Source organism: Dromiciops gliroides, chromosome 3 (genome assembly GCF_019393635.1).
Source record: "Dromiciops gliroides isolate mDroGli1 chromosome 3, mDroGli1.pri, whole genome shotgun sequence".
Lineage (NCBI taxonomy): Eukaryota > Metazoa > Chordata > Mammalia > Microbiotheria > Microbiotheriidae > Dromiciops > Dromiciops gliroides.
In genome coordinates, this window is record NC_057863.1 from 84,586,138 (window position 1) to 84,613,873 (window position 27,736).

A 27,736-nucleotide genomic window follows, 5' to 3' on the forward strand; every position below is an offset into this window, starting at 1 on the left:
AGTATTTTTGCATATTTCCATCAGCATTTTACATGCTTTGCTTTTATATGCATCAACAGATGTTTGAAAGTTTGATATTTCATTTCCCTTATTAAGTCAGATGAAAAATTTAAATATTTATATATGTGTGTGTGTCCACACACTCACACACCCCTACATACACACACCACACATACACAACTATTGAGGGCAAAAGATATGCCTGCTCCAGCAATCTCATTTTAAATTATTCTCCTTCACATCCTCTAAATTCTAGGCAAATTGTACTACTTGCTGGCCCCCAAACCCACTGCTTGCTCTAAATCTGTCTCTTTGCTCTTGATGTTCCCTGTGGCAGGAATATGCTCCTTTCTGCCCTTCTCCTGCTGAATTCCAATCCATTTATAGAATCCCACAGATGGAAATGAATTCACAAGTTATTTGTATCTGAGCAGAAACTAACTGACATACCTGACAAGGCTGGTCATCTACTTCCATTTAAAGGCCTCCCGTGATGGGGAACTCCTTAAGAAATCTGCTTTCTTGTACTTTAGGGAATATGAGATTTATGACTCTGAGGGTCCTAAGTGATTATCTAGTTCAATCTTCTCATTTCATAGAGGAAGAAACTGAAGTTACAGAAAGGGTAGTGACTTTGCCAAATTAGTTCAGTTGGTAACAGAATTCAAACTTGAATGCTTCTGGTGCTCTTTCCATTACAAGATGGTAATCAATACTCTTATTCTGCTTTTTGGGGTCAAACAGAACACGGCCAGTCCTTTCACATGAAAGTTCTTTTAAATAGTTGAAGACAATCACGTCTCCTGTTTTACTTGAAAGAACATTGAAAGACCATTCACAGTTCTTTTAATTTTTCATGTTGTTTCTCTCTTTAGTCTGTGAGTTCTTTGAGAACAGAGAGTGGGATCTTTCTTAGCACAGTGTCTTACACGTAGTAGGCACTTAAATACTTATTGGCAAACTGATTGGCATGGTCTCCAGTCTTCTCACTATCCTAGTTGCCCTGGATTCACTCCAGTCTGAGAATGCATATGAGCTGAATGTTGAACCAAACTAATTATCTTTACTACAAAGTGCCTCTGAAAACTAAGAAAAATATTGTAGATACAATTTGATGCAGGGTAGAGGACAATGGAATTATCGCCCATCTAATTCTGGAGATGATGCCTGTCTATATTCATGCAATCTAAGATTTCCTTAGCTTTTTTTGGTTGTCATATCAATTTCTTGATTCATACTGAGCAGTTCACTAGAATCCCCACTTATTTTTCACAAATACTGCTGTCTATCCATGTCTCCCCTTCCCATTCTTGTATAATCATTTTTTTTAGTTTATGGTAATACTTAGCATTTATGCCTATTCTGTTTCATCAGGTATGATTCAGCTTATTATCCTGTCTCAGAAATTCTATTTTTTTTTAACTTTTTTTTTTTTTTTTGGTGGGGCAATGAGGGTTAAGTTACTTGCCCAGGGTCACACAGCTAGTAAGTGTCAAGTGTCTGAGGCCGGATTTGAACTCAGGTACTCCTGAATCCAGGGATGGTGCTTTATCTACTGTACCACCTAGCTGCCCCCTGTCTCAGAAATTCTTAATGATTTTAGTCATGATCTCTTAACTTATGGACCCCTTTTCAGAAGAATGTTTTTTTAAATGAATACAATAAAATACATGGAGTTACAAAGAAAACTAATGGTTAGTGAAAATGAAGATGTCAAATTTTTTTCTATTCAAGTTCATGGACCTACTCCCCTGAAACCTATCCAAAGACCTTTTTGGAATCCACAGATCCCCAGGTTAAGAACCCTTGTCCTAGTTGGTTAAGGCATTTTGGGACATGGATTCTGTTATTCAGTGTGCTAGCTATTCTTTGTTTCTTTGTGTGATTAGCACATCTGATAAGCGTGTTATCTAGATCTTCATTTAAGGAATAGATAAACTGAACTTTAGGAGTTACAAGCCTTTGATCAAGGGTTTATCCTCAAACGCAAATGAAATATCTTCCTTGTCCTTCAAACAATCTTTCTTCTTAAACCTCATACAGCATTTTGTTCTATGGACATGGACTTATCATGAATATTTTGCATTATGGATATCTGTGTTTCTGTCAGTCAGTCTGTAAGCATTTAACAAGTACCTACTATGTGCTGAGCACCGTGCTAAGTGCTGGGGATACAAAGAAGGCTAAAAGATAGTCTGTTCCTTCAAGGATCTCACAATCCAATGGGGGAGACAATATGCAAATAACCATGGACAGATAAACTATATACAAGATAATTTGGTGGGAAGCCACTAGAATTATGGAGGACTGGGAAAAGTTTCTGTAGAAAGTGGAACTTTAGATGAGACTTAAAGGAAGCCAGGGAAGACAGACAGTAGCCTAAGAAGAGGAGAGAAAGCATTCCAGATATGGGGAATAATAAGTGAAATGGTCTAGTCTTGAGATGAAGTATCTTGTGTAAAGAGCAACAAGGAAGACTGTATCACTGCATTATAGAATGTGTGTGTGGGGACGGGTGGGGAGGGTATAAAGAATAAGAAAACTAGAGGGGCAGCTAGATGGAGCAGTGGATAAAGCCCTGGATGTAGCAGTACCTGAGTTCAAATCCAGCCTCAGACACTTGACACTTACTGGCTGTGTGAACCTGGGCAAGTCACTTAACCCTACCAAAAAAGAAAAGAAAAGAAAACTACAAAGGCAGCAGGGAATGTTATGAAGGGCTTTGATTACTAGAGGATCCTGGAGGCAACAGGAAGCACTAGAGTTCCTTGGCTGGGGAGGAGTGGGTGACATGGTTAGACCTGAAATTTAGGAAGATTATTTTGATATTTAAATGCAAGAGGAATTGGAGGGGGCTACTGCAATAGTCCAGGTGCAAACTGATGAGTGCCTGCACCAGGATGGTGGGTGTATCAGAGGAAAGAAGGGGGTCTATGTGAGAGGTGTTACAGAGGTAAAACAATTGGGTGCTGGCAACAGATTGAATATGAGGGGAGAAATTGAGGAGTTGAGGATGACACCTAGGTTGTAAGTGTGGGTGACCGGGAGGATGGTGGGGCCCTCAACAATAATATGGAGACTATAAGCTCTATGAGAAGAGAAACTGTAACACTGTTGTGGGAACGTTGCATCTTTCTAGAATCTGGTGTAATGATATGTCCACAGTAGGTGATTAATAAATGTCTGATGAATGCTGAATCCCATTCTACTTGTATCTTAACTGCATTTATAACTCAAATATATTTTGAGGTAAGTGACCAATACTGGTGACAGTAGAAGACAAGAATAGCCCTTATACAATCAGGTACAAATCAGCACTAGAATTAAGGTCAAAGGTACAAGTGGTTTGCAAACCAAAGACACCCAAGCCCATGCTAGGATGTTGGTTCCAGTCAGCTTTAATAGATACTTCTAGCCAAAGGAGATTCCTGTTCAGTGGTGGTTGAAATTTAGCTTGTTTTATTCACATATGTATGTTTTCACATCATGATCACATCACTTATCCTTCCTGGCAACATCCCAAAACAAGCTAACAATTGAATGGACAAGAACTTCACCCTTTAACAAAAGTGATCCTTTTAAATCAGGGCTAGGAATCTAAGCTCTAGGAAGGGACTTTTAACCCAGTTTTTGTTGTGTTACTGCCAATTCCATAAACTCATTCCTAAAGATTATATATCTAGTATTTCCCTTAACTGAATTCAGTTTTAAAGGTAAATATAGGCTCCGAGTAGTTTGGGTGTTAATCACTTAATGTAATAACTGACAGAGCCAACTCAATCATCTTTAGAAAAATAATACCCAGTAAGGGGGGGAAAAAAAAACACACAACACATTTTCAAGTGATATATCAAATAAATAATATTGAAACTCTCTATCTTAGTACAGCAGTTTCATTTTCAAAGTGCTTCACCAGCATTAATAAATTAATTTTCTCAATACTCTCAGGTTAAAAAGAATGTGCTTTTTAAGTCATCATTTGTGGAGAACATAAGTGATTTGCCAATTGCTTGCATTTCAGAAGCAGGTACACAGCTGCAAAATGTATGCATCTTATGGGTATTTTCATGTGCCTAAGTCACAACAGGAAACCTTTTAGAATTAGGAGATTTTATATTGAGAACATTTAGCTGGGAGCATTTCCAGTTAACCCGTGGTCAGCTCACAGGACACAGTCATTTGAGACAATACCAATGGTCAACCCTAATAGAAAAGTTGACCTTACCTCTTAAAGTTCATGTCTCACTAGGAAGGAGCCCATAGAGAACCTATTTATAATCAGTCTGCTGTTTGCCTTGACTATTTAATCTTCACTGATAAGTAGATTCAGGAGACCTTCCAAAGGACTACGTGTGAATTGTTCATATGGAAATCAGAAAACCATAAGCATACTAGACCATTAGAACTTAGAACACATGGAATCATAAATTTAGAGATGGCAATGGCTATCTGGTAAAACTTCTTCATGTTATAGGGGAAGACCATTTCGTGGGAAGTTGAGATAGGGAGAAGATAAGTGAATTTGTCCAACGTTATATAGGAATAAATATCAGAGGTGGAATTTGAACTCAGGTTACTCCAGACTCCATTCTCCTTCCATTGTACCATGCTGTATTCTTCTCATGCCTGTAAGAATGATTCTTTTTATAACTATAAAAGATATAAATTAAAGGGGATTCCCCTAGTTTTTCAACTATGTTAAGAATAAGTTCATCTTTTTTTCTTAACCCAAAAGAAGGCTACACTCTAATGCCAAGGCTTTCCTTAATAAAGGAGAGGACAATCTTTATAGAAAGCATTTAGCACAGTACCTGAAAGGTAGTAGGTACTATACAAATGCTTATTCTGTTCCCTTCCCCCACTCCAATGTCTTTTTAAAAAAAATAAACAGTTTTATTTAAAGATTTGAGTTCCAAATTTTATCCCTCCTTCCCTCCTTCCCCTCCCCCATCCTTGAGGGGGTAAGCAATCAGATGTGGGTTATATATGTGCAATTATGTACAAAAATACCACATTATCGATAAGAAAACTTGAATAAAAGAAAAAAAATGAAAGAAAGTGAAAATAGAATGCTTTGGTCTGTGTTCAATCAATATCAGTCACTCCAGTGTCTTATCCTATCTGTGGAAGCTAAGTGATACACTGGATATAGTGTTGGGCCTGGAGTCAGGAAGACCTGAATTCAAATCCAGCTTCGGATACTTGTTAGTTGTGTGACCCTAGGCAAGATACCTGACTTCTGACTGCCTCACTTTCAACTGTAAAATGAAAATAATAATAGTAACTACCTCTCAGGCTTGTAATGAAGATCAAATAAGATATTTGTAAAGTGCTTAGCTCAGTTCCTGGAATGTAATTGGCACTTAATAAAATCAACCTCCCTCCCTCCTTCCCATACCTTCCTCTCTTCCTCCCTCCCTCCCTTCCTCCTTCCCTCCCTTCCTTCCTTTCTCTGGAATGGTGCTTTTCCTCATCCCCAGTAGGCACTAGCATTTCTCCTTTATATATATTCATATTTTGTATATATTTATATGTTCACATGTTTTTTCCCTCCTGATGTATTATAAGCTCTTTGAGGGCATTCTGTCTAGGAACTTAGCACAGTTTTTATGAAATGCTTGTTGATTCTTTGGATCCCTAGGGCCTGTGTGAACAGTTCAGTGCCTTGAACATAGTTGGCCCTTAATAAGTATACTGAATTTGAAAATAAGAATATAAAAAAAAATCCAATCATGAAATGTTAACCTTGGAATCATGTACCTATGTCCAAGAGAAGTTACACCAAAACCAAAAAACCAAACCCAATCGATATTTTTTAAATCACAAAACAAAACAAGGGAAAACAAATAAATGTCTGAACAACAGATGAGGAAAGAAGCAAAATCTGTTGGCTAATGGTAACAGCTTTTGTGTCCTTTGTTGTTGAAAATGTGCCTGTAGCAGTAACTCCAATATGTTCAGAAAGATTCAGAAGTAAAAGGCTATGCAAAACAAGTTGCTATTTTGTACTGAAGATAAAATCAAGTGACTCCTTGGAAATTTAAAGTTTACTAAAATTGTCGAGAAAAGAGAAACCTGGAATTAGTGAATCTCTGAAAGAAATGGCTCAGAGAATCCGGCCAGAGATATATAGAGGGAGAAGGTAGCCAAAAGAAAGTGGAAATCACTGATCCTTCCCCAATTGCCCCAACAAGAGACCTATGACTAACATGGTTGGTCCAACATGAGCTTATATACTGATCTAGTTTCATCTGTATTTTCACATTGTTTATATTCCACAAACATTTAATGATTGTCTATTATGTTTAAGCCTCTGGAGACACCAAGTCAAAAAATGACAAAGTACTCATCCCTAAGGATTTTGTACTTCACTTAGAGAGGATACAGAATGGCATAAATAAATAGAATTGAGGATAGAGTATAGGAACTGAGAAGGCAGAGTCTGGTAGTTGTATAGGGCCAAAGCGAGATGTGGATGAAATGGTCTTAGAAAACATGAGGAGTAAATTTCAGTTTGGAGGAATCAGTGAAGGCCTCTTTGCTGAGGAGGTGACCCCAGGGCTGAATCTGGGAGGACAAGAAGCTGAGATTTAAGCTGCTTGGGGGCAGGGACTGTTTTATTTTTATATTTGTGTAAGCACCAAAAGTCTTTATACAAAGCCTCAGGTCTTATACTAAAAGTTACACTAAAAGCCCCTGGTCTCGTTTAGGTCTCATGAAATGATGTCTAGCCACACCTGCTCTGTCCTGTACTTATAGAACTCATTTAAAAAAAAATACACATGTAGGATTTAGCATTTGTATCTGTTACCCAAGGCCAATAAAACCACAGTTTCAGTCCCCTTTCTCATATCTCTGATATTCCAATGGATTAGATTTAGTGCATTACCCTAGCCATTGAAGATATTTTGGGATTCTGATACTGTCATTCCATTTGGTAGCTATTTTTGGGGGGATTCTGCAAATCCGAAAAGCATGCTATCTATACTTTGATCCAAGTTTCAGATAAGCCCAACAATTAGGAATTAACTCCTTTGGAGTTAGGCTCATCCTTGTGCCTAAGTTAAATGCTGTTGCTGAGTCTCATCTCTTGGTAATAATCTTACCATGGGGCCCAGCACAAAATAGACAGTTATTAAATGTTCATTGATTGAAGAGTGAGTGCATTACAGGCATGGGACTCAGCCACCATTAATGCATGATGGTGGGAAAAGGGGCAGTCAAGCTCAGAAACTATAAGAAGGCCAGTTTGGCTGGAAAAAAAAGAAAGCCTGGAGGGGAGTACGAAGGAAATAGGCATTGAAAAGTAAGCTGGAGGGGGCAGCTAGGTGGCGCAGTAGATAGAGCACCGGCCCTGGATTCAGGACCTGAGTTCGAATCCGGCCTCAGACACTTAACACTTACTAGCTGTGTGACCCTGGGCAAGTCACTTAACCCTAATTGCCTCACCAAAAAAAAAAATTAAGCTGGAGCCATGTTGTGGAAGAACCTAACTACTTACTGAGCTAAAGTTTTTATTTTATTCCATAGGCAAGAGAAAGAGCATTCCCTTGATATTACAGAGTCAAGAGAAAATAATTATGAATTCCTATAGAGTTCTAAGAGCATCTTCCCAGTAATATTTACCTTTATTATAGAGAATTATTTTCAGGCTGCATAAGTCACAGAGCATAAACTCTTCAAATTCCTGGGCTTATGTTGCATAAGAAGAGGCTCAGAAAACAATATGACAAATGTATAGGAAGAGTCTACAGCATCACAGGAAAACAAAATCTCATGTGAGATCTGGCTAATTTGGACAGATTGCAGGTCAGTGTGATCAGAGAATGTCACAGGGTCTTTAGGAAATGTCTTTTCAAGGGGAGCCAGAGAGGAATACTAGAAAAGATATTTGTTGGGCATTGGGAAAAAGAAGACAGAGAAGGTTGCTGGTGTCAGTAGTGACAGCAAAGCTGATTAGCTGTGCTGGACACAGAGGTTTGCAGCAAACAGCCCCACAGAGGTGGCATTATGTTTACTTACTTAAGTGACTCTAATTTAAAGAAAGGATTTTCAGAGGGTGCCTATTTGTTTAAGAGCTTTTCCTCCACCCTTTCCTCTTGGCCACTGGAGAATTGTGTGGCTGACATAATAATAAGAATAATAAAATGATAGCTTTCACTTATATAGTATTTTAAGGTTTACAGCACAGAAAGCATATCATTAAACCTGAGGTTTCTTGAATTAAGCAGACCTTGTTATCCAGAGCTGAAGTCCTTTCTAACGGCTCCCTAAGCAGGATTTTTGCCAACGTTCTTCCTCTGACAAGGGCATCATCAAGATCTCCCGTCAGCCAAGAAAGTTGCTGCAGGGCCACAACTGAAACATTTAGCTTGCATTTGCCATTGCCAAAAGGCAAGACCTAAGTCAGAATACAGAAACATTTAACCAGAGATGCCTGTTCTGTTCTTCCAAGGCAAGAGGAGGGTGGGGGAGCATCCTGGGAAGATGGCGGAGTAAACAAGCACATGTCATCATCATTGAAATGAATTGACATTAATTGCTTTTGCTAAGAAAGACTGTACCTCAACATGGCACCAAACCCTTTCTTCTTAACTTTTTTCTCAGGGTCTTCATTCTCTTCTTTTCGTTTTTTCTCCTTGACTTTCAATTTGCCCTTTTCCTTTTTCTTCTCCTTGTCTTTATTTTTTTTGTTCTTCTTGGACTTATTTTCTATATCCTCTGGTGCAGTGTTCCCCTGGGGGTTAGATTCACAATTCGGAGCTCCTTGGCCAGAGCGAGAGCTCTTATCAGACAGACAGTCTGCATGAAAAAAAAAGAAAAGAAAAGAAAAAAAAAAAAGAAAAATCAATACAAATGGTTAGTGGCCATTTAGGGTTAGTAAAAAAGTAAAAATGTGAAATACAGAACAATTAAAAAAAGAAGAGCTACAGAATTCTGCCATTTTCATTTTAAGAGAGATTGACTCCAATCTGGTTATTTTGAGGGAGGCTCTCTGTTGTGAGGTAGACAGAGCACTATTAGGGTGGCTTATTTGATGGTATGAAAGGCCTGACGTGTGATAAAACACTAATCTCTCTGAAAGCTGACTTGTTAACCTTGATCAGTTCAGAAAGCCCACATGCTGGGAAGCAAACAGTGCGAGTTTATTTCGAGAAGAGGTTTTGAGTACTAATATAACCTAACCGTCTCTACCCAATTAATGCAGTCAGTCCTTGGGATGATGCTGTTCCTAATGACTTGAAAAAAGAATGTCAGGCAAAGCATCCTTAACGCTCCTACCCTAAGGATAAATGACAGGGAGTCCTTGTGGGAAAGTGAAGGAGAACATTTTCCCCTTATAGTTTGTACTGAAAAATAAATTGTAATTTGGGTTATCCAATCCAATGTTCTCTGAGCCAAAGGGCAAAAAGATCAGGAAAATTAATTACTTTTGATATTAGAGTTATAATTACAAGGTTGGAAACGTTTTCCTCCGCAGTTCAGCACTCATTCTTTTCCAAGATTCCCAAGACTGTCGCGCAATAAAGAAACGGTTTAAGAAAGTGGTGACTTACCCTCCTCTAGGTCTTCTGGTCCATCATAAGATTTGTCAATAGCCGCTCTAAAGCTCTCATTGCACCCTCTCCCTCGCACCATATGAGGACGAGGTCTATGGAAAGGGAGATCATTTTTCCTGACTTCAGCTACCGCTGTTTGCAAACTCTCCAGGGAACTGGACTTTTTCAAACCCAGAGTGGGGCCAAAATCTTTGCCAGTAGGTTCTGGAAAAGAAAGGATTAAAGTATGCCAAGTATAAGTCTATATGCACATAGAGATATAATTTATACATACGTGGGCCCACTTTCTCAGTAAGCGTGGCTTTCTAGCTTATAAGACTTTCTAATCTCCTCCATAATACCCTACCCCCTAAAAAACTCATGAAGTTTTACTCCAATGGCTTTATTTTGATTGTGGGGGTGATTCTGGGTTCTGGAAATCTATGCTTGTGGAACAAATTCTCTGGCTGCCTCTACCAGTGCTGGAAAGGTTGCAAAGACTGTGTCTTTCTTCCAAGGACCAGTCTAGGTAGTCAAAGAGAGACTCATCATGAGTAGGTCTGGGCCTGCAACCCATGAAGAAAGAAGGATTTCCTGAAGTCTGGTGTGGCTGCATTCCCCTTCTGTAGCTTCAGTATCAGAGTGGAAGTAAAGGAAGCAGAGGGTACTAAGAAATAGTTTTAGACTCTCAGGAAACATAAACTTAGTTGCTGGTACTCTAAATATGATAACCTTGTCCTATGGACTAGGGGATGTACTGGTGGAGAAACAGAAATAGAGCAGTCTTGACATTCTTGCTATAAACAGATCTGTAGCAGAAGGAAATTGTGGCTAAATGACAGGATGGTCTGCAGGTTCTCCTCAGAGAGACAAATAAAGAGTTGTTTTTAACTTGTGTCCAAGGCAACAAGAAATACCATTTCCTGAGATATCTGTTTATTTCCTAGCACTTATTACCAGTATTTGGGAGGGAAAAAACCCCTGACAATAATGTAGCTGATAGACCCACATCTATTGGAAAGAATGAAGAGAGAGAATTTCTACAAAGAACTTAATAAGAGCTTCCCAATCAACTCAACATATACTTTCATAGTTAGTGATTTTAATGTGAAGATGGAAATAGGAATGGCTGGTGAAAGGGTGGTGGGAAAATACGCCTGAGGAACAAGTAAGAAGCTGAAGACCAGTGGTACTATGCCCTGTGGCCTTCTCCCTAGACATCATGAATCCTTCCTTGAAACAGACAATTAGAAGGTAGTAGGCATGGTGAACACTAAATAACACTATAAAAATTAAATTGATTTATGTTTTAACAGACAAGAAATGGCTCATTAACGATGTGGAAGTTATTCCCAAATGTGATATACTATACTTGTCCAGTCAAGCCAAAGTTAAAGCCAAAGATCAAAATTAATAAAAAGTGAAAATAACAAATAAAAATGAGAAGATATAGCATGAAATGTTAAAAAATTCTCAAATGAATTATATAAACAAGTTATTGATATAAAAAGGGATATAGATAGTAGAACATCAATACGGATTACAATAATTTCATAGATAAATTAAACCAAAGTAAATCAACTGTTGTAACAAGGATATTAAAGAAAGCTTAGCAAACACTTGTCTCACGGACCAAGTGGAGAGATACTGCAGTCAAAGATTTAAAATATTAATTCATTTATGAAATGTTAGGGAGAGAGATGATGAAGATATGAGCAATGCTACTCCATAAACCAAAAAGAAGCAATGAAAGGAAAAACTACCCTACATAAATCCTGGCAAGAAATACAGTGAAGCCAAGTCATTATGAAACTGAAAGTAATGCAACGAATATATGAAAGATGGAAAAGAACTATAAAAATTTTGTTGCAACAAACTTGTTCACCATGTAGGACAGTGCAGTTAGTCATCACATTTGGACTTGTCTTTGGCACAGAGTTGGCCAAGGTGTGGTTTTTGTAGGAAGCTCAGAATTTAATTAGTTTCTTGGAAATAAAACGGTGCCTAGTCAGGTGGCTGAGTTCCATAATAACTGGGAGGGTCAAAAGTTTGTTATCTTGAGCAAGTCTCTTCACCTCTTTGGGTCTCAGTTTTCCTCTAAAATGAGAAGGGACATAACTATCTCAAAAAAACACTGCCATCTGAAAATTCCATGATATTACCATTCTGTAAAATTTCAGAAGCGCCTACAAAGAGTAAAGTTTACACTTTACACAATATGCTTCAAGGCAAAAACATGCCATTTTCCAAGTTTTGGCATTCCTTATTTTTCTTCCTTCGTAAATGTCACAAAGAAAGGAACGTTAATCTAACAAGCTCTCCATGTGAAATTCCATGAACAGAATACAGGGATGACTGCAAAGTCAGAGATATTAGTGCTACTATTTAACCAAATTAAGGGAAATACTACAATTCAGATTTTTTATAATCCATAGGCAAGAAAAATTCAGGAGTAACCAAAGAGAAGGGAGATCTTTTTAGAAGCAAAATCCATAGACTGTATATATATATAGATTTAGGGTGTTGAGAGAACAGGAAAGACTTCAGATCCTACAGAAAATAATGAACATCATCAACCCCTAAGGGATGCTTTGGTTTTGTTTTTGGAGGAAAAATGAAGATTAAAAACAAACTTAAGAAACTATTGGTTGCTATGTCTACTGAAATAATTCTTTTGTCCATTAATTACTATTCAATACATTTTAAAATTGCCACAAGGATGAGTATACAGAGTCTAATGAATACAAAAGAATATAAAAGTAGATAAATCATTCAAAATACGTCATGTCTTACAAAAGGACTATCTATGTCTCTGTATGAAGGTATATTTTACAGTATCAGAAATATAGACTTATGTAATTCATTGTAAAAAATATTTATTAGCCCTGGCACATGGAAACTCTTAACAAATGTTTGTTGAAAGTATTTGAATATGGGGGAAGCTAGGTGGCACAGTGGATAAAGTACCAGCCCTGGATTCAGGAGGACCTGAGCTCAAATCTGGCCTCAGACACTTGACACTTACTAGCTGTGTGACCCTGGGCAAGTCACTTAACCCTCATTGGCCCACAAAAAAATAAAAAAATAAAAAATAAAGTATATGACTAAAGCTACAAAAAACTCTTTGGAGAAATATAGACCTAAATGAATGGAAAAATATTAACTGTTCATGGCTGTCAATATACTAAAAATGACTGCTACTTAAAATTAATTGACTTATTCAGTGCCATACTACTCAAACTATCAAATTAATATTTAATCAAGCTAGAAAAAATAATAACCAAATTCAACTGAAGAAACAAAAGATCAAGAAACTCAAGGGAAATAATGAAAAATAAGGGAAGGAATGGGGTCACAGCAATACTAGATCTCATACCATAAAAGAAAACTAATCTTCAGATTTCAGATTTCATTTTCCACCTTCTAGCTTCCTTAGATTCCTTTAAGTCCCGACTAAAACTCCATCATCCACAGGAAGCCTTACTCAATTCCTGTCAATTCTAGTGTCTTTCCTCTTTTAATTATTTACTGTTTATTCTATAAATAACACGTTTGTACATATTTGTTTGTTTGTTGTCCCCATCTCCACATTAGTTTGTTGAGGGCAGGGGTGGTTTTTTTTTTTTAGCTCTTTTTGTATCCAAAGAGCTTAACACAGTGCCTGGTACATAGAACTTGATGTGTTTACTGACACATTCCCAAGGGGAAAGATGAAGAGAGGGTACATAATATATGGTATCAGAAAAAGAAAATAAACAAAAGTGGAACATTAAAGCATCTTTTAAAAAATGCTCAGAAGAGAACAGAAATTCAGATAAACAGGGCAGCTTTGAAAACTACAGGTTGAATTTATATATAAAAATTTTAAAACTAAGCTATGTATCATAAAGACGCATTGTTTTATGGGTGATATTTTTTTCTGTTCTTGCTAAGTACATGTAAATGCCTATTTCATTTAGTGTTTACTAACAATAGAATCAAAATAAATTTTAAAAAGAAATGCTTGTTGATCAAGTACTTGCTATGTGCAAAGCCCTAGGGATCAGTCAACCCACAAGTATTAATTAGTGAGGGTTTACTATGTTATATGCTAGGATATGGCATAAGAAGAAAAACAGTTCTTACTCTCAAGAAGGTTATAGTCTAATGAGGAAGTTTTGACACATGCGCAAATATGTACTTATTATGTGTAATGTTCTCATAATCAACAGAATAAGAAACTCACTGTTCTATATAATGGACCACCCAACTGTGACACTGTGTTTCTCTTGGTTTTCCTCTTTCTTCTCTGTCCTCTTCCTCTCATTGGCTGATTTTTCATGCATGCTTCTTTGTGTGGATGTCCTTCTACATTCTCACCTGTGGTGCTTTCTTCAGCTCCCATTGGTATAACTGTCACCTCAACAGAAGAAGACTCTTACCCTAAAAAGCTCTTTTGTCTTCTAGATTCTCCCATTTTTTTCACCATTATCCTTCTAGTCACCCAGGTCCACAACCCCAGAGTCATTCTCAATTCTTTCCCTCACCCTTCATAGCCAATTAATTGCCATTTCCTAGTATTTATAGCAGCTATGCTACAAGTCACAGGAACCAGATAGTCCTAGGACCTTGAAAGCAATACCAGGAAAGTTCTATTAAGGGTTAAGTGGACTAAATTAAAAGGTCATACCGAAATTGGACTGGTCTGGTGATTAAGCCCTTCTACATGTTATTTGTCATTTCAAGGCATCATTCTCTGTAATAAAAAGACATCTGAGAGAATGTAAATGCAATAGAATGCAAAGATTATATTAAATTTAACAGAAGTTTGGGGTTAAATTCCAATAGCAAACTAGGGTGGGTGGGAAATAGCCTATAGACAATGGATTATCATACTCAAAAACTCCTCCCCACCTTCATCATCAGGCTTTTGCAATTTAGGACAGGAATAGCTTTGGGCATCTTACCCCCATATGGGAAGGATGAGTTTCATAGTAGAATATTTCAGTCCTCTAAATTCATTTCTAGCACAGTCAACACAAATTCCAATTTTTTCTGCTTTCCTACCAAAATAGAAATCTCTGTCAAAATACAATGTTACTAAAACACCAATTAACCAAATTGCACCCTAGAAGCCTTCTGCAAATGCAGACACCCTGCAAATAAAATGTGTTTTCGCTCCTGATTGTAGATAACGCATAACAGAATCAGCTAATCTCATCCAGCTATGGTGAAAGACTTTTGGCACTGAGGTATGAAACCTGGGTCCAAATCTAGGGCCTACTATTTATTACTAGTATCACCTTAGGCAAGTCACTTCACCCCTTTTGAACTAAGGTTAGTCATTTGTAAAATCAGAAGGTCCCCTCCAACTCTGCTTTTGTGATCCTATACTTTGAGAGTCAATATTCTACAAGTAAGTTCAAATCAGCAGCAAACCCTGTCCACCTGCAATCTGCTCTCCTCTCCCAAAGTAGGAGTGTTAGTTTGTGGATTAAATAATGATCCTTTGACATGCAAGGTCCCTTAGAGATGACACTTCTTATCAATGCTGCTGTCTCCTAGTTTTCTAACATGCCATTTCTACTATCAAGGGTATTTCCTTAAAGATGAATGCTCATATTTCTGGCTTGATATTATTATGATGAAAGGGAATAATTTCTGTGGCAGTTAGCTGTTGCTCTGCCGAATCATACCTTCCCTTGAAAAGCAAATGAGTCTGCCTTGCAAGAATATGAAGCTCAATTCAACATTTATTTTTTTAAAATCTTTTTTAGGTTATATATGTACAATCACATTAAACACATTTATGCATTAGTCATGCTGTGAAAGAAGAATCAGAGCAAAAGGGAAAATCCTCAAAAAAGGAAAACAAAAAAAGTAGAAAGAGTATGGTTCAATTTGCATCTAGATTCCACAGTTGATTTTTTTTCTGGATTTGGAGAGCATTTTCCATCATGAGTCCTTTGGAACTATCTTGGACCATTGTATTGCTGAGAAGAGTCAACTCTATCACAGTTGATCAACACACATTTTTTTTGATACTGTGTACAATGTTCTCCTGGTTCTGATCATTTCACTAAGCATCAGTTCATGTAAGTCCTTCCAGGTTTCTCTGAAATCTGCCTGCTCACCACTTCTTCGCATTGATTTTTTAAAATTTTGTGTTCTAAATTTTCTTCTTCCCTCCCTCCTCACCCCTCTCTATGGAATCATGCAATTCAATATAAGACATACATGTGCAGTTATGCCAAACATCTTCACATTTATCAAGTTGTGAAAGAAAATAGAATAACATTAGAAAGAGGAACTAACAAATAAAATTATATTTCAATCTGTATTCAAATAACATCAGTTCTTCCTCTGTAGATGGTTTACATTTTTCATAATTTCTTGTGATAGCATCCTGCCCACCATTTCTTTCACAGTTACTATTGCTAACTGTATTACCCTCCATCCTATTCCCTCCCCTTGATATTTACTCCATTTTCTATCTTCTTTCACCCTATCCCTCCTCAAAAGTATTATGCTTTTTATTGCCCCCTCCCCCAATCTGCCCTCTTCCTTCACTTCTCCTTCCCCTTCCACTTTCCCTCAGGGCAAAATATATTACAATACCCACTTGAGTGTTTATGTTATACTTCTGACTCCAGGGCCGGTGCTCTATCCACTGCACCACCTAGCTGCCCCACACTCCATAAGCTTTTTCTTGCTTCTTTTGAGTGAGCTACTTTAGACCCTTCCACCTCTCCCTTTCCCTTTCTTCCAGTGCCTTTCTCTTACCCCTTAACTTCATTTTAAAATGTCATCATAGGTCAGCTAGGTGACACAGTGGACAAAGCATCATCCCGGGACCCAGGAGGCCCGAGTCCAAGTCCAGACCCAGACATAAGCCACCCAATCCTGCCTGCCCCACAAAAAACATGGAAAAATGCTTTACAAATATCATCCCTTCATATTTAATTCACACCTGTGTCCTCTGTCTAAGTACATTCCTTTCAGCTGCCCTTATACTGAGAAAATTCTTATGAGTTGGAAGTATTATTTTCTCATGTAAGAAATCATGAGGGACATTAAAAGGTAATGTCCCTCATGATTTCTTTTTTATGTTTACCTTTTTATGCTTCTCTAGGGTCTTATATTTGAAAGTCAAATTTTCCATTCAGTTCAGGTCTTTTCATCACAAATGCCTGAAAATCCTCTTCATTGAGGTCCCATTTCCTCCCCCCCTCCCCCACCCCAAAAGATTATACTCACTTTTGTTGGGTAGGCTATTTTAGGTTGTAGTCCCAATTCCTTTGCCCTCTGGAATATCATATTCCATGCCCTTCAGTCCTTTAATGTAGAACCTGCTAGAGCTTGTGTTATCCTGACAGTGGCCCCACAGTATTTGAATTCCTTTTTTCTAGTTGCTTACAAAATTTTCTACTTGACCTGGGATCTCTGGAATTTGGTTATGATATTCCTGGAAATTTTCCTTTGGAGATCTCTTTCAGGAGGTGATCAGTAAATTCTTTCAATTTCTATTTTACTTTCTGCTTCTAGAATACCAGGGCAATTTTCCCTGAGAATTTCTTGGAAGATGATGTCTAAGTTCTTTCCTTGATCATGGTTTTCAGGTAGTCCAATGATTTTCAAATTATCTCTCCTGGTTCTATTTTCCAGGTCAGCTGTTTTCCAAGGAGACATTTGATATTGCCCTCTATTTTTTTTATTCATTTGGATTTGCTTTATTGTGTCTTAGTTTCTCATAAAGTCACTAGCTTCCATTTGTTCAATCCTAATTCTTAGGGAATCATTTTCTTCAGAGAGCTTTTGTATCTCCTTTTGCATTTGGTTTTTCAAGCTGTTGACTTTTTTCTTATGACTTTCCTGCATTGCTCTCATTTCTCTTTCCATTTTTTCCTCTTCCTCTCTAAATCTTCCCTCTATCTCTCTTACTTTCTCTTCAAAGCCCTTTTTGAGTGCTTCCATGGCCTGAGACCAAATCATATTTTTTTTGGAAGCTTTGGATGCAGGAGCTTTAATTTTGTTATTATCTTCTTGTGAGGGTGTGTTCTGGTCTACCTTGCCCCCAAAGAAGTTTTCGATGGTCTGCTGTTTTCTCTTCTTACTCATTATGACCACCTATTTCTTGGCTTTTAACTCCTTCTTAAAGTATAGCACTGCTTCCAGGACACATTGTTCTGAACTACAGCTTTGCCCAGGGAGTGATTGGGCCTGCCTGGCCTGTAAGTAACTACAGCCCACTTTCTCTTTGACCCAGAACCAGAAATCTGAAATCTGATTCTCTATGGTCAGAAGCTTGGCGTGTCTGTGCCCCTCCCACACTGGGCAACTGTCCCTCAACTTTGCTTGCTGGTTCCGAATATGGGTGCCCTGCCCCAGTTCCAGCAAAGACCACAGCTATTCCCTCCAACTGATGGATCCCCTCACTGGTCTGTGAGCTGAGCTTCAGAAGAAGTAGCTGAAGGTTCTGAGGCTCTGAAGGTGCTGCCTGCTTGAGGGTTTTCCTGCCCTGTGTGCTGCACTCCTCTCTCAGCCTGAACAGCAGGTGATCCCAGTCATCTAATTAAGCTGTCTTTGGCTGGAAAAGAGTCTCACTCTGTTCTTATGTGGGTTATGCTATTCCAAGAGTTGTTTTATGGCATTAATTTTGGAGGTATATGAATGCTTTGTCAGCAGCTGGGAGAGTCACAGTCTTTCTTCTGCTATCTTGGCTCCACCCCTCTCTTCAACATTTATTAAATGCAACTATAGTCAAGAAATTGGGGAAGACCTTGTCTTCAACAAGCTTACCATCTATTGAATATGTAGCATGTGTAACCTAACTCTAATATTATCTGCCTCTTGCTTCACTGTACAGAGGGGTAAAATGTTGCTCCAGTGAGGAAGCAAGAAAGGAAGTCACAAAATTCAACTGCCAGGGAAGTCTCATGGTCAAAGTTAGAGAGAGACGATAGCACAGCATAGCTGTTTGGTGCATTCAACTAGTTCCACGAGTTAGTTGCTGTAAGAAGAGGCCAGAGGTCCTGCTAATGATGTTACGGTCATGATTTTTAAAAAATAGCTATGATCATTTCTGTCTTTGTCCAAGTCCCTGTCTCTGAACCAGAGAAGCCAATATCCCAAGGCCACTGGATCTGGAATCCCTTTTCTCATGTCATGTGTCCTGTGTCTACAGTTTTTTCAAAATACTAGAATGCTTTGCCATTTCCTTTGGCTTATTATACAGATGAGGAAACTGAGGCAAACAGGGTTAAGTGACTTGCCCAGGGTCACACAGCTAGTGTCTGGGGCCAAATTTAAACTCATGAAGATGAGTCTTCCTGATTTTACGCTTGGTGCTCTATCCACTGTACCACTTTATTAGATACGATTTATTTGTTTATTGATGCTACACCGGTAATACAAGTTTGACTCCATATAGAGTCAACTCCACTAGTCTAATTAATCTAATCACATGACTAGACTTTAGGAAGCACAGCAAATTCAAGAAATCATAGGTGCTTGCCATAGGGCAGGACTTAAATTATGTTTTCTGACTTGTTAAACCCATATGTCCCTAGATTGGGTTCTTAAAATTTTTGTGTCATGGACCTTCTTGGCAGTCTGGTGCAGTCTATGGACCCCTTCTTAGAATAATGGTCTAAAATAAAATAAAATACCTATTATTACAAAAACCCTAATTATGCCAAAATATGGTTATCAAATTAAATAAAATAAACCAAGTTCACAGACCACAAATTAAGAACCCCTGCCCTGAATGGAGAATTAGTGCTTTCTACAGAGAGACAAGAGCTAAGGGATAAAAAAATCCCATATAGAGCTTGGCACTTTTGCAACAGTTCTAGCCACAGGGTAGATGGATATAACTGCTGTGCCTATGAGACCTCCCTACTTAGGGTTGTTTGGTGATCCTTCTAGAAACTTATCAGCATAGTGGTTAGCAAGGCCAGCAAAGCTAGGTGGTTAAAAAAACAAAGCATGGCCAACATAGGAAAGGAAAATGGTACGGATATCCCTTCCACCCTACCCCACCCTACCCCCTCCCACCCCCCAAAAGTTCTTTAGATAGAGTTTAAGAATAGCTCTTTTGGGGCACAGTAATAGAAATCAACAATAACATTATAATCGAGGTATTCCAGGTGATTAGGTTAAGTCCCTTGGATGTAGTCAGGTGCTTTTAAACTGATCGAGGCTCCTAACCTTGTCCTTGTCCTCCTTGTATCTATTCTCCCATCGAGGTACTTCTTGGGCTCAGCAAGGATGTGCGGTAGTATGAAGAGGGAAAACATTACTTGCCTTACAATGATTCCCACTATTACCATGTCCTGGCCATAAATATAGGTGAATTCTTCTACTTGCATAGATTTGGGGGGGGGGCAATGAGGGTTAAGTGACTTGCCCAGGGTCACACAGCTACTAAGTGTCAAGTGTCTGAGTTGCATCGATATTCAGAAATAGGGTTCAGGAGGGGCAGCTAGGTGATGGAGTGGATAAAGAACCAGCCCTGGATTCAGGAGGACCTGAGTTCAAATCCAGCCTCAGACACTTGACACTTACTAGCTGTGTGACCCTGAGCAAGTCACTTAACCCCCATTGCCCCTCAAAACAAAAAGAAAAAAAATAGGGTTCAGGTATAAGAAACGAGGAGCAGAAATTTTAGCCTATAAACAAGTCTCTATGAAGTCATTTCATTCTTTGATGGCACTTCTATCCCTCTGCTCCAGATCTTGATTTTCATTTTTTTGTACAATTGTGGAGAAGTTGAGTCTTACTATTCATTTTCCACCCTTCACAGTTCTTCAGCTGGGCAACCATGCAAGGGTTTCATTATGATGTACAACACAGAACTGAATATTTAATTCGTCCAGCACACCACTATTATGCCATGCCTAAAATATGAAGAGGAGAGTTTACCTAGTAGAATTAATTTTATTTGGTCCATTCTGGTATTCTTAATGGAGTTACCTTCTGCCCAAAATGGTGGAAAAGGACTCAGTATGCTGCTTTTTAATAAAAAAAAATTAAAGTGAAATGTACTTGATTATTTTCTTATACTTTTAAAATCAAGGTATATCCATTTTTTTTTCAACCACATAGAGAGGCTATTCTTAGGAAGATTAATAGCAGCTTCTTAGTTGCCCTTCCCCTTAGGCTATAATCATTTAATTAGTCTGAGATTTCATCGGCAATGTTTGAACTTCCCACTCTAGCATTAAAATCTCCCAATAAAAGAATGCCTTAATCCAGAAGAGAAGTAATTGGATCTTCCATTATTGATGAAAGTGCTACCAATACATCCTTATTAAAAAAAAAAAAGGAATGATTTTAGGGAAGGTGTTCCTTTAGTCAAAAGCATAGGAAGTATATCCTCCCAGCTACAGCTTCATGATTAACATATTTTTCTTATAAATTTATATTAACATATTAATTTACACATTTCAATAACATGCAGAGGATCTCAAGGAACCTGATAAAAATAATTATGTTTTGAAACACCCCCCACATAAGGGAAGCAAAGTGTTATTACAGCCTTTCTGCCCAATAGAAAAACTGAGGGTCCAAAAGATTGCATGACTTTCTGAGGGTCACAGCATGAACCATTGCAAAGCTGGGAATGAATCAAAGTGCCCAGGTTTCATTTCCAGTTCTGCCTTGTCTTATTGTGTGCAATGAACTTGGGCAAACACAATAAAAATGCTTGACTTGTTTCATGGGGAGTTGTGATGTGAAATTAATAGATAGAGTGCTTTAAGACTCTTTGAATGAAAAATTATTATAAACGCCAAGCAGGAAGCCACAACAGTATTTTCCTCACCAACGTTTCTCCCTTTGGTTTTCCATTTTAGATTATACTTACTGAAAATTTTGTATATTTGATTTTATTTTAGTAGAATCCCTAGAGGCAAAAAGTCTTATGTGCTTTAATAGATATCATAGCAAATCCATTAGCTTAGAAAAAAATCCCCATAATATCCAAATGTATAATTTTCTAAATTACATTATCTGTGTTAACTGTGTCTATAATGGTCCTAATTACCTCCTTTCCTATCTCAGTATTCCAAATATTGATCATCATCCCTTGCTTATCACAGTGCCCTGTTTCCTATTCATTATTGGAGGGCAAAATGTAATCTGGTCTGTACATTATCTGCTCTTATTTGAGCCTAAGCTCCTTTCATAGCAATTTAAAAATCCCCAATCCCAAGAATTCATACATAACTCCAGTGATCTCTTATAACCTCCTGAAAGTTATGCCAATAGTTTAAAAATTTTTTTTAATTTAAATTTTATTTTATTTTTGCAGAGCAATAAGGGTTAAGTGACTTGCCCAATATGCCAATAGTTTTAACACTGATCTTAGACTCCTAGACTAATAGGATGTTAAAGCTTCAAAGATTTTAGCAGTTAATCCAATAACTTCAGTTTGGATATTTGGAAAGTGAGGCCCACAGGTAATATATGACTTACCCAAGGTCACCCAGCCAGGTAATGGCAGAGAAGAGACCAGAAACCTAGTCTTCTGAATCCCATTCCATTGCTCATCAGACTCAATTCTCTTTCTTACCTTTTTTTATTCAAGATTTTTGAACTCTCTTATCTTCCCTGTCACCCATATGAGAAGCTTGATGTTAGATTTGACTTGCCACAAGCACCAATCTCCACGACTATCTATTATTTCCTTCGATGTCTGGCACAATATGTGGCATGTGTATAGTGGGCAGTTTAAAAAAAAAAGAATGTTAAAAAAAATGAGAGTAGCCAGAGCAAATGAATCCCTTGGAATTTGTGGCTCAAGTCAAATCATTATACATTTATTAAGCTTGAATCTATTATGGGCTAGGCCCTGAATTGGCTTCTTCTGTTTGATCTAAATAAAGTTCAACTCTTTGTGCAGCAATGACTATGGGTATGAAAGGTGTCTAGTATTTTTTGCATTTTTTTTTGTATTTTTAAATTTTTTGTCCAAAGAAAAGGTTAAGAGGTAAAGCATGTAGTTAACAAGGTTAATGATTTGGAAATAAGCTATCTTGAGCTAGAGTGATGGTAAGACTGTAGAAAAATCATAAAACAAGTTCCCTAGATTTTAAATTAGAAATTTTAAAGCTGGTGATATGAATTTTTAAACAAATAACCCAATTTATGAAGGTAGAAAGGTTCCCTCCCCACCTAGTGTACTCCACTATCACTTCCATTAGCCATCAGCACAATTTCTGGAGTTTCCATCTGTATCAAAAAACACTTCTTAGATGATTGCTTGAGAACATGTTAGATATTGTACAAAAAACCCCCAACAAAACAAGATCTACACGTAGACGAGGTCCTATAGCCTCTTTGGCTTTTGCACATTATCTTTAATATACCTTATTATTAGTTAGAAATGATAATATGACATTTAAAGCAAATCTTAAAGAAATCTTACTACATTCTTAAGTGGGATTTTACAATGTTTTGGGGTCAATATTTTTGAAAAAAAAAGAATCTCTCTCGAATTGTATAGCTAAAGTCAAGGAAAAATATGACCTAATATGCACAATTCTGCTTTGCAGCCAACTTGTTAATAAATACATTTTATATACTAAGTACTCCCCTGATTTTATTTGTCAAGTTAAACACTTCCTTTGCTTCCAGTTGCTAAGACCCTAATTGAACTTGTATTGAACTATCTTCCTGCTCACTCCACAATTCGGGAATCTTCAAATCATCATTAAACTTATAAACAGAGATTTTCTACTGTACTAGGGATAGGACCTCCTATGGATAGGACTGATCCCTATGAAGATACATGGAGGTAGAACATATCCCTAAGGTCATCTAAGTGGCACAGTGGACAGAGTGCAAGGCCTAGAATCAGGGACACTCATCTTCCTGAGTTCAAATCAGGCCTCATTCATGACTAGCTGGGTGACGCTGGGCAAGTCACTTAACCCTATTTACCTCATTTAGTTTCCTCACCTGTAAAATGAGCTGGAGAAGGAAATGGCAAACCATTCCAGTCTCTGCCAAGAAAACCCTAAATGGGGTCATGAAGAGGCAGAAACAACTGAAAAATGACTGAACAACAACAGAATATATCTCTGCCTTGCAAAGAATTCAAATTAGTTTTGGGAGACAAGAAATAGACATAGAATGATAAAAATTATCTCTCTTCCTGTGTTTCTTGTTTCTACTTCTCTTTCTTAGGAAGGAAGGATCATGGGAAATCCTGTCATGTAGACTTCGATTGACTTCACCAAAAATCTGAGGGAGTCAAATGCTTTTCGAAAATGGAAATAAGAATTGTGAAGATGAATAAAGGTTTTAAAGAAATCAATTCAACAAATATTTATTGAGCACCTATTGAGTGCAGAGAGACAGAATTGTGAATTGAGAGCTGGGAAGGAGCTTGGTATTTATATCATCCAAGCCTCTCATTTTACAAATGAGGAAGCATTGGCCCAAAGACTGGAATTGACTTGACCAATGTCACAAAGGAGACAGTGATAGAGCTGAGATTTGAAACCAGGCCCTCTGACAACAAATACTATGATTTTTCCAATATGCCATATTGCCTACATGTGTTGGGGGCTATATTGTTTTCACTTTTTTTTGAGGTGAAGCACATAGGATTATCAATGTTCAAAATATTTTCATGGATTTCTATTTTTTCTCTCCAAGGAGCCTGGCAATGGTTTTCTCCATTTCACAAATTAGGAAATGGACTCAAAGAACATTAATGAGTCAGTGGGCACACTTCTACTGTATTTTCTCTACCATCATTTTTCTGGAAAAATTCAGTTTTAGGACTTGAATATTTCAGGCAATGCCATGGAAGGTATCTAATAACGATAGTTAAAACTATTGTTCTATCCTTAGGAGTGTGCCTTTTTTCATCATTTTTTTATTGGTTTCCCTATAATTGGAAAGGTAGAAGCAAAGTCAATAATGGATTTAAAATGTGAAGTTATCACCATGTTACTAAAGACTGTGAAGGTAGAAAATTAGATAAATTGTTTTGGATTCAAAGGGTAAAAAGTAGATTACCAAAGACAAAAAAATAGCCTTCCTTCCTTCCTTCCTTCCTTCCTTCCTTCCTTCCTTCCTTCCTTCCTTCCTTCCTTCCATCCTTTCTCCCTTCTCCCTCTCTCCCCAATCTCCCTCCTTCCTACCCTCTGCCCTTTGGTCCTCCCTCAAGCATGCATTCTCCATTGCCTCAAATTACCTTGTTTTGAAATTCAACTTCACAGTTGACCCAAAGGGCAAATATCTTCATCTGGAAAATGGGAATGATAATAGCACTTTTCAGGTTCTTAAGGCTGTTGTGGAAGTCTAACATGCCCCCTTTCCCACTATTGCCCTACTCTCTCCCAGAGTATTACAGTTAAAAATAATGCTTCATCCTTATTTCACTTCCTGGAAGGCAGCCCACTACTTCCTGTCCTTTGTGGGCTCTTTCTCCTCACCTTCAAGGCTCTAATCATGCCTGTTCTACCTGTAATTATTCCCTCATTTTCTACTGTTCTTTCCTTTTCTTTTATAAAGTCATTCTTCTCGCTTAACTTTTCTCTTTGTAATATTAACCTTTTCTGCCATTTCTACTCTGCTACATAAGCTTTAAATAGTTTTATTTTTACAGTTTGTCAAGAACATTTTTATTCTCTTTCAATTCCTCCTTTAAAAATCTTGTACCTTAGTAACAGACTTTTCACTTGTAACACTGACTTTTCAAATGATCTTTTCCCTTTACCGTTTACTCCCTGCATTGCTTTCCTGAGTAGCACATTGGCCTTTTGCTTTTGACTGTGGAATGGCCTACATCTTTGTGGGCCTTGTATGCAGAGCATGTCCTAAAATAGTACATCATGATTTTAAAAAAATAACCAATACGAATAAGATTCGTCAAAAAAATCATTAGCATAACCAAAAGGTCAGAATGTAGTTAAATTTCTTGGCTGGCTCCCATGTTAAGATAACTTTATTAGATGTTAAAGTTTTATTTTCAACTACCATGTGCCTGTATTTAAAAGGTAGAGGAATTACTATTAACTTCTTCAATTTTTTCCTTTTATTATTTTTTTTACATTCAAGTTACTATACATAGAAATCAGCGACACTATCAACTTTGGGGTTCTTTATGTAACAGCTAGAAATGATTTTTCTTGCTAAGTTTTAACACTAGTATTGTTTATAAATACCTCCCCCCAAGCCAATATGCTCAATTATAGGACTTTAACAACAATGGGAGTACAAATTTGATATTGAAATTAAATTTAATTTTAAGCTAAAGTCAAGAAAGTAATAGGTATTTAATTAAGAACCTCATGTGTCCAACTGTGTTCTAGACATTTTAGCATACATGACAAATATAAGACATGATCTATGCCTTGAAAGGGCTTACAATCTAACTGGAGAAATGAAATTAACACACATGAAACAAAGAATAGCATAAAACAGTATTTAATTACAAAGGTACACATGTGGCAGACAGATGGAAGTTAGGATGGAAAACCAGATGGCTGAATGTGATATGGTTTCTAGGGCCAATTCGTAGATAGAATAGACTGAGAGGGCTTGTTTACACTGTTGCCAACCAATTGGGTATAGACCTCAAAGGGCTCTTAACCTCAGAGGACACATAGCCTAGTTCTGCCATTTTACAGATTAAGAAACTGACTCTGAGAAAGCTTAAGTGATTTATGTAGCAGAGTCCAAATTTGAACCCAGGTCCTCTCCCTCTGAATCCTCTTATGATTGTAGCATACCACCTTTTGTTTAGATTATGAAATGCATTTAGCTGGGCAACCCATAGAACTGGTACATTGGTCTATATATTCCTTGGACATATACTGAAGTTGGACAATGAAGTAAGCCCAGAATTTTGAGAAGTGAATTGGGTTACTTTGTTTTTGTTAAACTGTATAGTGCTTTTAAAAGATACTAAAGAAAAGCTTGCCCAATTATATAAAATGTTTTATTAAAAACAATATTGCATATCAAGACAGCCAACTAAACTTGTTTGGTAAATATTTACATTTAAATTAATTAATTTCAATGCATGAGGAACCACAAATTTTCAGTTACTCCTTTTAAGTCCCCGTCAGCATTCTTTGTTTTTCCATTCATTCTCATGCACTTTTAATCTAATGTGGTCATAGTGACTGAGTGAGTGCTTTTTCCAAGTCATTTTTCACTTTGCATTATTTTATAGAGGTTCTAAGATTCTTTGTATCCCTCAAGCTTGTCAAGTCAAGCATTATGGAATTCAGTTACATTAAAGTACTACGATTTCTTTAACCATTCTCTTATTGCTGAACCATTAGTTTCTACCAGTTTCTCCTCCCTTTTATATATCATGTTAAAATGAGAATTTTTGAGTAGGTAACTAATTTTTATTGTTTGTGATAACACTCCCAGGGTTGGGTTTTTTTTAATTTAAAAAAGTTTTGGGGGGGGTCTTTGGAACTCTGTTGCCCTAGCATTTGTATCCCAAGCATAGCATCTTACATGCAGTAAGTGACTAATACAGGTTGAATTGAAAGGCTTTGAGTACCAGTCTGGTGCCAGATTGTATTTATATTGTCTTAAGGCAACCCTAGCTAAGTTTGGAAAGACATATCTCTAGGTTGGCTGCAGCGTGATAAATTTTTCATCTACAACAACGAATATAGGTCATCTACAAAGGCATAGTGTAGTAGCATTCCAATGATGACCTATGCTTATAAAGAACTCTGGATATTTGAATTATTGAAGTAATAATAATTCAGACCTATATTTCACATTCTAAAGGTACATTTTATGATATTTTTGTAAGCTGTCAATAAAATAATACAATCATATATCTAATCTTGGTAAAGAAAAAAATGTAGGATGTAAATTCTGGAAGGGTCTGAATTCTTTTCACTTTTTTTTTTTTTTTTGTACTCTCATCACCTTGAATAGTGCTTAGGACATGACAACCATTTGAAACATCCCTGTTGAATAGAACAGAGCTGACTGAATCAAAAGGTCTGTAATAATACAGACCAAAGAAAATAGTCAGGGCTTTAAACCCCAGTGAGATAGGTGCCTAGAGTCAAGAAAATCTCTTGACTTTCCACTTCCCAAATATTTTGAACTTCTCTCCTCCTTTAACAGGTTATTTTACCACCTAATGCATTTTGTGACCTTTGTAATGTTTTGATTGCAACATTAAGGAGTATTTGAAGAAAAATAAGCAGGTGGTCTCTAAATAA

General features: G+C 37.3%; 1 protein-coding gene across 1 annotated transcript in view; it reads right to left on the bottom strand.

Annotated features, from left to right (window-relative positions):
• PARD3B (par-3 family cell polarity regulator beta) overlaps window positions 1–27,736 on the bottom strand; it is a 1,353,776-nt gene that overhangs the window by 336,943 nt on the left and 989,097 nt on the right. The window contains exons 17-18 of the mRNA XM_043998182.1: window positions 9,558–9,764; window positions 8,565–8,802 (exon numbers count right to left, since the gene is read on the bottom strand). Of these exons, the coding sequence (XP_043854117.1) occupies window positions 8,565–8,802; window positions 9,558–9,764 (445 nt within the window). The remainder of the gene's footprint in view (window positions 1–8,564; window positions 8,803–9,557; window positions 9,765–27,736) is intronic.